This window comes from Botrytis sinoallii (assembly GCF_014898435.1).
Source record: "Botrytis sinoallii strain Bc 23 chromosome Unknown BSIN_003, whole genome shotgun sequence".
NCBI classification, from domain to species: domain Eukaryota; kingdom Fungi; phylum Ascomycota; class Leotiomycetes; order Helotiales; family Sclerotiniaceae; genus Botrytis; species Botrytis sinoallii.
In genome coordinates this window covers 2,862,174-2,875,318 of record NW_024066030.1, presented here as the reverse complement: position 1 = coordinate 2,875,318, position 13,145 = coordinate 2,862,174, and the positions used below count along the sequence as shown (strand labels likewise).

The following is a 13,145-nucleotide window of genomic DNA, read 5'->3' as shown; positions in this document are numbered from 1 at the left end:
TCCCGCCGAGCTTCACAATATGGCTAAAATCTGTTCTGAATTTTGGGCATGCCACTAGTAAAAGACTTTAAATCGTGCTTAATGGTAGGTTTCTGTAATGAGATTGTCGTGAACGGTAGTCAATTATACTACCTAGAATCTAGAACTAAGGAGAGAAGAGAGGAAAGAGGAGAAGAAAGAACACGGTCCTTGCGTACAGATACCCACCTACCCACTAGCACTCCTAGGCTAGAACATGACACCTGCCACAGGAATACAGAAAAGAAGCGTCATGTGACAGAAGCAAGACAATGTCCTCTTTAATTAGACACCCGGATTGTGCTATGCCCTCCCTTAAAATGTTTTTAAAATCTCATACCTACTGTTCCTCTCACCTACCTACTTAGTGTAAGAACTTAGGTAGCTATACCCTTCATAAATGTGAGAATTTGTAAGACAACTCCTACACACATTTTCATTATACAATAAAGAATTTAAAATCCACAATTTTCGGAACACTGCTGAAGTGACGAAGTAGAAAAACAGGTACAGAGGTTGATGGGATAAGTCGTGTAAGCCCCATTTTTGATAAAAGTTGCTGTTTTACGAAATTCCAATGCTGCTTTTACTAATTTTACTAGATATTCAGTCATTCCCCTTAGATTTCGAATTTCAACTCTTATAATTTTGAAGCTTTTGAAGCTTTTGAAGCTTTTAAAGTTGTCAATAGATTTTAAATAGAGATATAATAGCATTTCTAAAAAGAAAAGTATGAATTTTGATAAATTTGAGTGATTTGCAAGGGTTAGAATAAATTTACAGTACTTTCGCCATCTGGAGTTCACCATATAAATTTTCAATCAGCGTGATGATATGATTGGTCCAAACGATAAAAATGGGGAAAAGCTCGGTCGCTTTTTGGTGTGTTTTACAATACTTACGCTGTCAACCTCCGTAGAAGTGATCGGGATCGAAGGAATCATACTTGTAGGCGTGGAAGGGGTCTCGAGGGGGTGTGGATTTATGATCCAAACTTCTTGCACCCCACTGTAACTAGCACCCTTTAAGCTTAGAGCCGAACGGAAATAAAAGGTGTCCGGGAGATGGGAATTTACGTCGCATTTGTGGAAACTTACATTAGCATTTGTCTTGAAATAGACTGACAGATATATTATTTCGTTTTCTCGTCAAACAAAACATCATGCTTGCAGCACGAAGTAGCACTGGTTGCTGGACGTGTCGGCTCCGAAAGAAAAAATGTCAGGAAGAACGACCCACGTGTTCCACGTGTGATTCACTTCGCATCAGTTGCCATGGCTATAGTGAGAAACCCACTTGGATGGATGGAGGATCGTCAGAGAAGGCAGAATCGGAGCGAATCAAAAGAGACATAAAAGAGAACAAGAAACGGAAAAGAGAGATAGCCAGTCTCACTGTGGCAAAGAGTGGCCCAGCATCTACACCCATTACCGACAACTCGATGACAGATACAGAGTCCAGCGATGCACCCCAGAGGCCATTGTGCGTGGGCTGCTCACTGAGCCTCATGATTAACGAGTATCATGGACGCGAGGCGAGCCTCTTGATGCATTATTTAGATATTGTCTTTCCTGTTCAATTCAGATTCTATAGGCCTTTGGCCTCAGAAGGTGGCCGTGGCTGGCTTCTGAGTATCTTATTACATACGAAGCCACTGTATCATGCGACGCTGAGTTTAAGCGCATGTCATCACAGCGCTATGTACTCAGGCAGTGGGTCTAAAACTAGTGATAACATACTTGAAGACCTGCAAAGGCACCATTGTCTGGCGCTGGTTGGTCTCAGGCAACATATTGATCGGCTTAGTTTGGAAATTGGTTTGGGCAGGACAAAGACAAAAGTCGAAATACTTGCTTGTATGATCTGTTTGATTTCATTCGAGGTGAGCCTTATAATCTAAGGAATTGAAAACCTGCTAAATTGTGCATGGTAGGTTTTGAAAGGAGATAGTAATGACTGGCAGACCCATTTGCAGGCTGCGAGAACTATTTTCATGGGTCTCAAGGACAATTTTCTTCCGCCATTGAATAACTTAAATGCAGTGCAGGAGATAGGAGACTCCCCAAACCCCGATTCCGACGCTCTTTCTTTGGACGAAGAATTGGCCCTCGAGTTCTTTTCTACGGCCCTGATCTGGTTTGATGGTTTATCTTCCGTAACTATAGGTGCAAATTCAAAGTATTCCGATGTCTACCCTTCTATTCTGCGCATTGATAATGGCACAATCCAACTTTGTAAGTTGATGGGAGGTCAGAATTGGGTTATGATTGCTATTATGGACATTGCGCTCTTGGCCGAGTGGAAAATTATGCGAGAGGGTTTGGGCGATTTAAGCCAATCTCAGCTGGCTAGGCGTGCAGCCTGTATCGAAGATCAAATTGAACATGGTATACAAGAGAACAGAGCCCGTCAAATTGGCGAAAATTCTGATCCGTGTGGCATTCGAGCTCAAGAAAGCCAACATGTCACTCATATATTCGCATGTGCTGCAAAGGTCTATTTGTATGTCACTCCGTCCTGGTGCATACCCTAGGATTCCAGAGATCAGAGACAGCGTGTCAGCAGCCCTGAAAGCCTTTCGAGATCTTCCCGATGGTCGATGGATACGCCACCTTGTATGGCCTTTCTGCGTTGTTAGCTGTATGGCAGACGAAGAGCTTGAAGACGAATTTCGACAGATGGCGGCCCTGGCAAATAAAGATCGAGACGTTTTCTGCAACTTTCAGAATACATCCTCGATCATGGAAGAGTGTTGGAGACTTCGCAAATGTCAGCCTAGCAGTCCTTGCAGCTGGGCAACAGCCATGTCCAGTCTAGGGGTCAAGACTCTCCTTGTCTGATTGATACTCTTATCAGTTAAATCTTTACTATAGCTCTAGCGAGAAGTGTGGTCTCGGGTCTCTTGGGTGAGATTCTACATACGATCGGTCATACCTCAAACGCGCGCTATACTTGCCTTCACATTTATTCTTACGGTCGCCAAAGTTTTAGACTCAGAGCTTGCCAATATTTCGAGACGAAATGAGCAGCCGGTGGAATTCTTGAGGGACTGGAAGCATATATGTTCATGTAAAAGCGCAAATTCTCGTGTCAGATGTTATACTTGGTGAGACTTGTGTTACAACGAGAAACATATCTTGCATCACATGATCTTACTCTGCAATCATTATATGATGGGCAGCCAGGATAAGCAGGCTATCCAAGTTATCTAAGGAACATCTTCACAGATATCAATACACATCACTAAAGTGGAGTGTAATTCAAATACGAAAAATACTGGTCATGACACTGGTAGAGCTCCGTACTCAAGATCAATCATTTGGTACAACATACTAGTAGTTACAAATTGAAAACATTCATTGTTGTTACCAAGCTCCTGCTTGACGCTCAAGTATGAATCACATTGAGAACGAGAACTTCCACGTTATTGGTGAAGGATACCATAATGGATTTGAAAATTTTCAAAACTTTACCCATACTAAAATATTCGTCTTAGACAAAACTGAAAATCTACTCGATAGTGACACAGACTTTACCAACATGCTTCTGCTCCTTCATATATGTGTACGCTCTAGGATATGTTAGCACTGACTACTAGCAATATAAGGAAGGCCTTCCAATCATACTCTTTGAGATCCTCCAACTTGAATAAGCGACGATCAATGACCGGTTTGAGGTTGGTGGCGTCAATGGCAGCATTCTTTAAATGATTAGCACAGGATACAGAACCGCATAGAATAGAGACCAATGGAGAAAAATGAACTAACCATCTCTTCGAACATTGCTCTGCTTCCGACGAACAATCCTCGAACGGTGAAGACCTTGCTAACAGTTTCAAGGAAGCTCGGCTCCTTCTCGTCAGTCTTGGACAACCAGCCAATAACACTGATAACGCCGTCAATCCTGATCGATTTGATAGATTGCGTCATGGTTCCACCTCCACCAATTTCGATAACATGATCGACACCCTCCCTTGAACCTGTCAATTTCTTGGCTTCCTCTCCCCAGTTTGTAACCTCTCTATAATTTATCACATGATCCGCGCCCAAATCCTTCAGCTGTTGGACTTTTGCAGGAGACGAAGTTGTAGCAATGACCGTAGCACCAGCAGCCTTCGCGAATTGAATGGCAAATAGCGACACTCCGCCCGTGCCTTGTGTTAAGACAAACTCTCCTGGTCTGACTGGTTTGAGGCCGTATAGAGCGTTCCATGCTGTTACTCCAGCGCCCGTCAAAGTGGAAGCCTGCTGATAATCCAGTGATTTGGGCATCAGCACAAGACCCTCTTCGTTGAAAGTTCCATATTGACGAAGAACACCATCGAGGTCCCCGCCGAGTGCAGTACTTATGGTCTTCGAGGTAAGTGAGCCATAAGTATGTTTCTGGTTGAATAGAGTCACGACCTTCGAGCCCTTCTGGAACCGTGTCACTCTTGCACCAACTGCCACTACTTCTCCTGCACCGTCTGATCCTGGTACGACGCCTTTTTTAAACCCGAATGGGAACGTTCCCTAGTCTGTGTTAGCATCCTCCCATCAAAAGAATGATTGTGAGCGGACATGAGGTATTGAGACATCTCTGTAGTTCAAAGAAGCGGCATGGAACTTGACGAGAACATCATTATCTGACAAATCTGGAATAGCCTCTTCTAGGTTGTAGTCTAGACTGTCAAATCCGTCTGTTCCTTGGACTCTCCAGACTTTCGTTGTAGTTGGTAGAACGGCAGCCATTGATTATATTGGGGAAGAATGAAAGAATGATGTAAGTATGTTCTAGGAAAGTATTAAGACTGTTCGATATGAAACCATCATTGAAGCAGGACATCCGCTCTTTATACCATACTAGGTCTTAACCTCTCAAGGTTGCGTTATGCGAGCATTAATCTTCCACCACTGACACTTACTAAAACCGCTTACATAATTCGCTTCAGATCGAATTCTTAGCTTCTCCCGCGCGGCTTCATGCCCCACATTGTGTCCAAGCATCGAAAAGCTTGAGGATTAAAATAACTCCTTAGGTCAAGCCTTTAACTATTGACTTTCGCTCTTCGAAAAAGTGGATTTGCGTAATATACGAGAAATCCTGTTCTTTTACCAATCATAACAGTCCAAAAATCCCTCAAGAAGGCTTACATAATTTACTGCAAAAGGAGTTCTTGGCCTGTTCCGCGCGGCTTTCTTCCCATCCCACCTTGAGTTCAGATCACTGCTGGCATCGAAAAGCTTAAACTTCAAGCTAATTCCTTGGCCCAAACGTCACCCCAAACTTTCCCTCTTGAAAAAGTTGGTGTAACCTTAGAAATACACGAAGACACGGTACCGTTTATTACAAAACAAGATAGTCTAAAAACCGGTCCATAATCAAGGTTCTACGCCAGAATGTCTGTCAAGCTAACAGTAAAAATCTCAAAGTTCAGGAAGGCGGTTTCTCTCGTCAGGTAGCTTTCATTTGGTATTGTATGTAGGGTTGGGCAATTATATAATCTGGAGGATGATTATATAATTCTATATTATCACGTTTTTTGAGCGATATGAAATATTATGCCAAGGTTATGCACGTGTTTTGATAGCTAATTAAACCCTTAGAATGAATGAAAGTGGGTCGAATTCGAAGGTATTTTCTGATGGGTGATTAACAAAGTTATTATGGGAAGGTATTTATTATATTTTTGATTAATAAGAGATTGAATCGTTTATTCAACCAATTAAATTCATTTATTCAAATCAAGCTTTTAAAATTACCTCTCGATTGAAATAATGAATAAATTAGTATTCATTTATATAAATTCACAAGTATTAAAAGTAGCGAAAAGGAGTGTTGATTATATATAAGAGATTTTAGATAATTTGGGAAAGGATTTGATATTGAATCTAGAAGATAATCTTGTTTTTAATAATGATATTGAGGTTGAATTAAATGAATTTGTTAATCTTTTTGAAGATATAAATTTCAATGCTTTGAAAAGGTTCCTTTTCTAGTATAATCCAATCAAATTCATTCTTTTTATTCGGAATATTTTCGAAATAACCCACTAAAAAAATCGATATATAATTGTCACGATAGAATTAGCCTATATAAACCCAATTAGCTTAATGCTCTTGGTGATATCACTTTTAGCGTGATAATAATTTACTTGACCAATATTACATATTATAATTTGTTGACGAATACGTTCAAATAATTTGATATATTTTTCCCAACCCTAATTGTATGGTATTTACCGAGCAGAACGACTCCACATATCCTCGTATATCAGCAGATCCTGGCCGGCAATACCCACCAGTGGGTACACGGACTCACGGGACAGCGTGACAGGAAAGCACAGTTTCATACTAAAACGAGTGATTTTAATAATTCAAATAAAATTCAATATACTATTGAATTCTTTCAAAATTGATATATATAGTTCTTCAAGTATTAAAGAATAATTCGTATAAAAATGATCGAGATAAAATGTGATTTGAGCTCAAAACACAAATAGTGCGCTTTCTCATCAAAACTTTTAATGAGGAATCATATATTCTTTTATAAAAAGATCAATGTTGATTTTTTCGATTCAATTTTAGATCAATATAGAATATTTATGCTTTAGATCTATATATTTGATTTTCAAATTAATTCATAGAAATTTTGAATTTTAATCGAATTATTAAAATCGCTATTTTTGGTGTGAAATTGTGCTTTCCCTCTTGAGTGTCCCGTGAGTCCGTGCACCCACTGGTGACCCTACGAGGGCGTGTTTTTGATGAGGGCCGGGGTCCGTGCACAAGTATTTTTCCTACTAAAATTCACCTACTTTAGAATTCAATATTAAATAGATTTAATAATATTATATATTTGAAACCTTGTGAATAAGTAGATTTTGATATAAAGTTTCATAATATGATTTTAAATTGTTTATAAAAATTAATCTAATTAAAACTTATAAGGAATTTTTAATACTTAGAATTGTTATAAAAAATAATGCTTATTTTAAGAATTGAAATTCTATATAAGATTTATCAATCAGTATCTTATCAAAATCAATGAAGTTAATATTAAAATAAATATTAATTAATTCTTTAAATATATTTCAAATTATAAAATTTTATAATAAATATTTGAATTAATTTCAATTTATAAAAATAAAGTATAAAGCATAGTTTTTGGTAAGGAAATTCGCTTAAATTTTATCCGGGCCCTCGTATATAAATTTAGGGATGTCCTTGCGTGGCTGGTGATCTCAAATGATCGTGCTAAAGTAGCTATTAGAAGGTTTGCTTTAATATCAACGTGTCGTGCATAGAGACGCAGATTGAGTATGTGGTGTCAAATACGAACGACGTATGGAATTAGGTACGTCATGATAATCATCCATACTTTCCACGAATCATACTATTCACTAGTAGGAAGAAGTGCCAGGCTTGTGCTCAGTGCCGTTGTTTGCCACTTAAAGGCGAGGTTTTAGTTCTAAACGGTCCCGAGGTCGTCTCCCATTGCCTCCCGCGTACCGAGGATTAAAGTTTGCTGCAACTTTTGCTACCAATGAGCCGCGCGGGTGTACTGCGCGGAGACTCTAATCATGATTCGGGCAGCAAGAACGATCCCTAGGAGTTTGCCTCCCTTCGATCTTCCGTGCGAAGTCAATGCATGTTTTGTTACTGTCTGACAAATCGGATCTAGATCGCAGTCACTAAAAGCATAAAACAGCAGCATTTCCTCGTTCTTTCACGATCAATCATCGACATATTGAACAGTAGTCAATTTCAGAAACAATCTTTTCTTGCTCACTTTATTTAAGTCTATAAATTCCTTATTATTAAACATGCCTAAAGGATCTTGTTTGTGCGGCGAAATTCAATATGAATTCACAGGTTCGTCTTTTCAGGCCATCATCTGCTTTTTCATTCGATGCACATCGATAACATCTTTTAGGCGAACCAAAGATGACTGCTCTCTGCCATTGTCATGCATGTCAAAAATGGTGCGGCGCTACCTCGTCCTCCAACGTGCTTTTATCTCGAACTCAGTTCAAGCTCTTGCAAGGAACGCCAAAGACATATGAGATTCCCGGAGATTCGGGAAAAATGAACAAGCGTTCCTTCTGCGGGACCTGCGGAACCAGTCTTTTTGGTGAACTCGAGCTCATGCCTGACTTTTTTGGTATTAAAGCTGGGTAGGTCACTTTGATATTCGAGAGTGTAATTCTAGAACTAACCCGTCTAATAGGAGCCTCGATGATGGCGCTGCTGATTATGGTAAAGTTGCGACTGAGTTCTATACGGATTACCGACTCAGTTTCTGTAAAGCTATTGAGGGCGCGAACCAGGAACCCAGGTTTGGAAATTAAGTAGACGGTATTATATTTTGGAAAGGATGAGAAAGATTCGTGGTTCAATCTTTAAGGTTACCATGTTCATGGAAGGTCTTTGTATGGGATTGTCGGCTGGTGCAAGTATTATGTAGATATCGAATAAAACTGACAGCAATTCTTCCGGCTTTGGCAGCCCCGTAAGATTAGACTCAAATTGTTTCCTTTACCAGCTCGCTGTATGTGTAAGGTGTACAGGATTGTATTTCTTCTTTCATCATTCCAAATATTCTATGTTTCGCGAAGGATTGTGGTACCTTGCCGTGATGAAATCTTGCAGAGCAAGTGTCAGATATGTACTCATAGTATGCGAGTCAAAGGAGATGTTCGGCCAATTCCATGTATCTGCTACCCATTTTATACACTAATTTTGCTATCTCTCTCGGCTCTGAGTAACATAATATCAAGATATTGTTAAGTGTTACCCGGGTTCGTAGCCAGCACCGCGTACATGTGAGAGATTCGTATTTGCTGGCTTTCCTCCCCCGCACCCATACGATGGCATTAATTATCTATTCATCCGTTGATCCAACCAAAGAATTTGCGCTACAAAAAAAAAAGAGAAAAACAAAGAGAAAGTGGTGTGCAGTTGTACATAGTATAGTGTGCATCGGTAGCTCTTAGAAGAGATCAGGGTCAATTCTTGCCGCGCCAGCCAAGCACCTCCTCAGAAACACCTGTCCCTTAGCGGGGACTTTTATTCGACGAAACGTAGCTACCATCAAACTTGACATAGCAAACTCCATGCCTACATCGAATCCTGAACGCTAGAGAACTGATCCGCGGGAGGTGGGGAAAGAAAAGAAGGGATATTGCTTGTCAGGAGTGCTTCTTGGCGAACATGGGCTAGGGCCTTCCGTCCCAACCTTTCTCTCATAATATTTAGCTTCCGCTTTGGGTTGTTTGAATAGCATGTCGTAAATGATTTTAAGTCGGCGGTGACTCGTACTCTTTTCTCCTTTCCAATCGTATAGTACACCCAGACGGCAGTACCACCACGCGCTTGGCATTCTGCTTGCAGTACAGATATTGAATCTACATCTTCATGATGCTTCACTCGCTTGTATGTAGGGGGCGTCATTGTAATGAATACTACAGTGATAAAACGGTAAAAAGTGAGTAGAAGTCTGGTATGCCAATGGTTATGGGAGTAGAATGAAGCTTTATTCTCAGGTTCGATTGTTTTTCCTGCAAGCCTTGTAAAATCTGTCGCGTCAAAAGTAATTCACTGTTGCTACCAAGCCTCCGAACCCTCCACGCGTTTTTACTCACTTTTGCATAAGACGCGACCTATTCCACAAAACATACTTGAATGCAGAGAGTGAAGATGTACTATCATCCTTTGCGCTATTAGAACTTGGGTGATATACTATGGTTCTCCCTCCCATCAGCTCTGAGGCATCGTTCCTATCAACCATCTTAAACATCCGAAGCATCTTCGAGAACCCAATGCTTTGCTCTGGTAATTGAGCTCCACGTCTCATTCAAATACAACAACATATCATAGCAGCTTTGTTGTGCTTTAGAAGCTCAAATTTCTGACAGAAGTAAGCATAACGAGCTCTATTCTTGACGGGCAGCTACAGATCACACTTACTGCTAGCCCCTAGACTATATTCGACGATATATGACGAACAGCTTCACATTCGACTTGTTCTCCTTTTGTTTGCTTCCAAACCTTGGTGAAAAACTATCTGGCTTTGAAATGAGCCGCGGTTGTGACTCTCTATTGTCCAAGGAACCTACGAGGATAGGCCCACAGTATACTCTTTCAATAGTAAGGTCCGCCGCATTTTCGAGAGAGCCGAACAAGAGCCGAATTCAGATATGCAACAAAACTTTTATTGCATGGAGTCCAGCCTAGAAAGCCGAACAAGAGCCGCCGCATTTTCGAGAGAGCCGAACAAGAGCCGGATGCAGATATGCAACAAAACTTTTGTTCCATGGAGTCCAGCCTATCACGACTATGCCATAAATCAGATATGAATTTCCGAAAACTTTCAATCTCAATGTCATTCAGACAATACAAAAAGCCTTAATTGAATTCTTTCAAAGCTCAAACATAGCTCTTGTAGAATCTGGCTGGCTAACTCTTTGATACCCTCACCTATGAATCGCATGCCCTATTTCATTGTCATCAAGGTTTCTTCTCCCTTTTCGAACATCAATAATACGTCTTTGCTCTTGCGTTCGGCCTCAACAAATGGATTTCTGTTCACTATACGTACGAATCACAATGATAACTGTTTTGGGCAGGAGAATTCTACCCTCTTCCCTCTCCGATCTCCTCATCATACCACTCCTAACAACCTCACATATTTAAGGAGAGCTATTTACAGGTTACGATCCACACAGCATCGGAGAATGTTAGTATACGGAGTGGTCAGCGCAAGACCATCGATTATTTTTGTATGTTGTGGATAGAAAAAGACAAAAAATATTATTGCAACACTCAAGGACTTGCTGTCTGTAGCTCTAAAACATAACTCGACGATGGATATCAAAATTATACAACCAGTAGACTACTGGAGAGCGATATGTTCTTTACAAGCCCTGACTATCAGTTTCACTCCAATAACTACAACTGTTACCTCGATCATTCATTCATTATTAGCATGAAAAGTGGATTCTACAAAACGTATTGCTCGCGTACATCACCTCAAGTTTCCCAACCCACGAAAAAGCAAGCAAGTCAAAATGACAAAAAAGGTTATTAATCAATTTATGAATAACTATTTTTTTTTAGATCTAGTAGGTGCGGCCGACAATTCGTGATGTGCACCCAAGCGAAGTGAAATCAATTCGGTCGCTGCGACTGACGATCTTGTGGAAGTGGTGGGATGGACCACTGTACCACGCAGTCTGGGGTGATTTGTTGAGGGAGGAAGTTTATTTGAGGTGATATTTTGCCGTGAGAGATTCACTTTTGGCTGGTGGATTTGGTGGTTCGGGTAGGTTGGGAGTGGAGGAGAGTGGATGTGAGAGGGAGTATGAGTTTTTGTTTGCTATTTTAGATGTGACATATTAGGAGTTTTGAGTATGTAGAACAAGTAGGAAAGTCTATCTGCTTTTAAAGACGTGGAAGTTACTGATCAAAATTAATGCGCTATATACAAACTCAAACAAGCGCGCTTCTATACCCAATCTATTACCTCCCAGTACCTCCAGCCCAACTCTCTCCACATTCAATCCTTCCTCAAACCCGCCAACTCCAGCCTTTCTCTCACCGCCCAATCCATCCCCTCCCTAATATTCTCTTCCATATCATTCACGGGTCTATATCCCAACCTCTCCCTCGTCTTCTCAATAGAAAACGTCCTATCTTCCGTAATATACCTCCTCGTATGACTTCTCAGTTTCTCAGTTTCTCCGGCATCACCGTCCCAAAAGTACACGTCCAGTAAATACACTCCGTCACAACCGCAAGTCCAATCATGAACCATGCGGGAAAGACCCGGATATCTTTACGATCTACTGTAGTCCCAGCTGCGGCCCAGACTTTATGTGCGAAATCCCAAAAATGGACGGGATTTCCGTCTGTGATGAAAAATGCTTCACCCGCGATTCTCGGATTTATTTTCTCGTTTGTTGAACTAAATCAGATACCCTACTTTCAGGCCACTTCTATTTTAGACCACCCTTTCACACCATAAATCACTTTTTAAACCTATTAATATTTTTATCAATATAATAAAATTTAATTTAAATTTGTATATATAATTTTTCAATGTATTCTATTTATAAATAAGAAAGTTAGAAATTTCATTTTTGGTGTAAAAAGTGATCGAAAAGTGGCTCAAAACAGGGGTGGCCCGAAAGTAGGGTACCCGACTTATCAGCTTGGCGTTCCCTGAGAAGAGCTTTCTCGGCTAGTATATGAGCTCTTGCGGAATTACTAACAGAAACAAATTCCATCAAAGCTGTATTGTCCCCAATTTGAGAATGATGGTGTTTCTCTTGGAGAACTCCAAGCGTCCCTGGTGTCATCTGCACATCATGTTTACCATATATAGGAGCAATACGAAGACAGCGTGTCCTTAAACCTTTCGGATTATTGGCTTTCAAACCAGCGATATCTGCAATTGCTTTGGTAACCGTGTAGTAATTGAAATCCGCCTTTGAGTTAAGATCAATCAGAGGCTGTGTCTCATCATTAAAATGATAAGGAGGTTTCGATACAATAGTCAAAGATGTATAAACCAAAGCTTTGGTATACAAACTTCTCGCAGCGCAATCGAGAAGATTTTGCGTTCCACGAACATTGACTTCGTAGAAGAGATTTGCATTTGCGGTATTTCCAAAGGATACGGGAGATGCGACGTGGAAAATTAAAGTTGGTTTGATGAGGTCGAATAACAACTTGATGTCTTCTGGTGAAGTTAGACTCCCCGCATGGTATGAAACACCGGGTTGGACATTCACAGGGGGATTGCGCAAATATACGTCTACGGAATTGAAGGATGGTTCTTGTAGAACTGCTTGGACGATGTGGTAGCCCATACATCCTCATCCACCGGTGATAAGTACAACTTCGTCGTCCATGTCGAATTACAGGATTTGAATAGAAAGAGACTCTGAGTAAGAATCATGCGCACTTCGCTCACGTAACATCTTTGAGAAAGAAAAATGTTTCCCAAGATATCTCCGACATTGAATTACCAAAGAAGATTCCATTTTAGATTTCTGTTCTAGAACAACTGGTCCATATTATTGAACCAGCTTTTTAGAACCAAGGGTTCATGTAGAGTAAATTAGCAACCCAACTTGATTGACCGCT

General features: G+C 40.5%; 3 protein-coding genes across 3 annotated transcripts; 2 read left to right on the top strand and 1 right to left on the bottom strand.

Annotated features, from left to right (window-relative positions):
* Positions 1-1,180: 1,180 nt before the first annotated feature.
* On the top strand, positions 1,181-2,858 carry EAF02_002450 (uncharacterized protein; the record flags this gene model as incomplete). Its single annotated transcript, XM_038898498.1, has 3 exons — positions 1,181-1,900; positions 1,952-2,520; positions 2,573-2,858. 3 exons carry the CDS (start codon positions 1,181-1,183, stop codon positions 2,856-2,858), a joined length of 1,575 nt encoding a protein of 524 aa, XP_038762190.1.
* Positions 2,859-3,528: 670 nt separating this feature from the next.
* On the bottom strand, positions 3,529-4,748 carry EAF02_002449 (uncharacterized protein; the record flags this gene model as incomplete). Its single annotated transcript, XM_038898497.1, has 4 exons — positions 3,529-3,589; positions 3,645-3,718; positions 3,786-4,529; positions 4,578-4,748. 4 exons carry the CDS (start codon positions 4,746-4,748, stop codon positions 3,529-3,531), a joined length of 1,050 nt encoding a protein of 349 aa, XP_038762189.1.
* Positions 4,749-7,636: 2,888 nt separating this feature from the next.
* On the top strand, positions 7,637-8,688 carry EAF02_002448 (uncharacterized protein). Its single transcript, XM_038898496.1, has 3 exons — positions 7,637-7,871; positions 7,933-8,173; positions 8,227-8,688. Exons 1-3 carry the CDS (start codon positions 7,823-7,825, stop codon positions 8,345-8,347), a joined length of 411 nt encoding a protein of 136 aa, XP_038762188.1. The 5' UTR covers positions 7,637-7,822; the 3' UTR covers positions 8,348-8,688.
* The last annotated feature ends 4,457 nt before the right edge of the window (positions 8,689-13,145 follow it).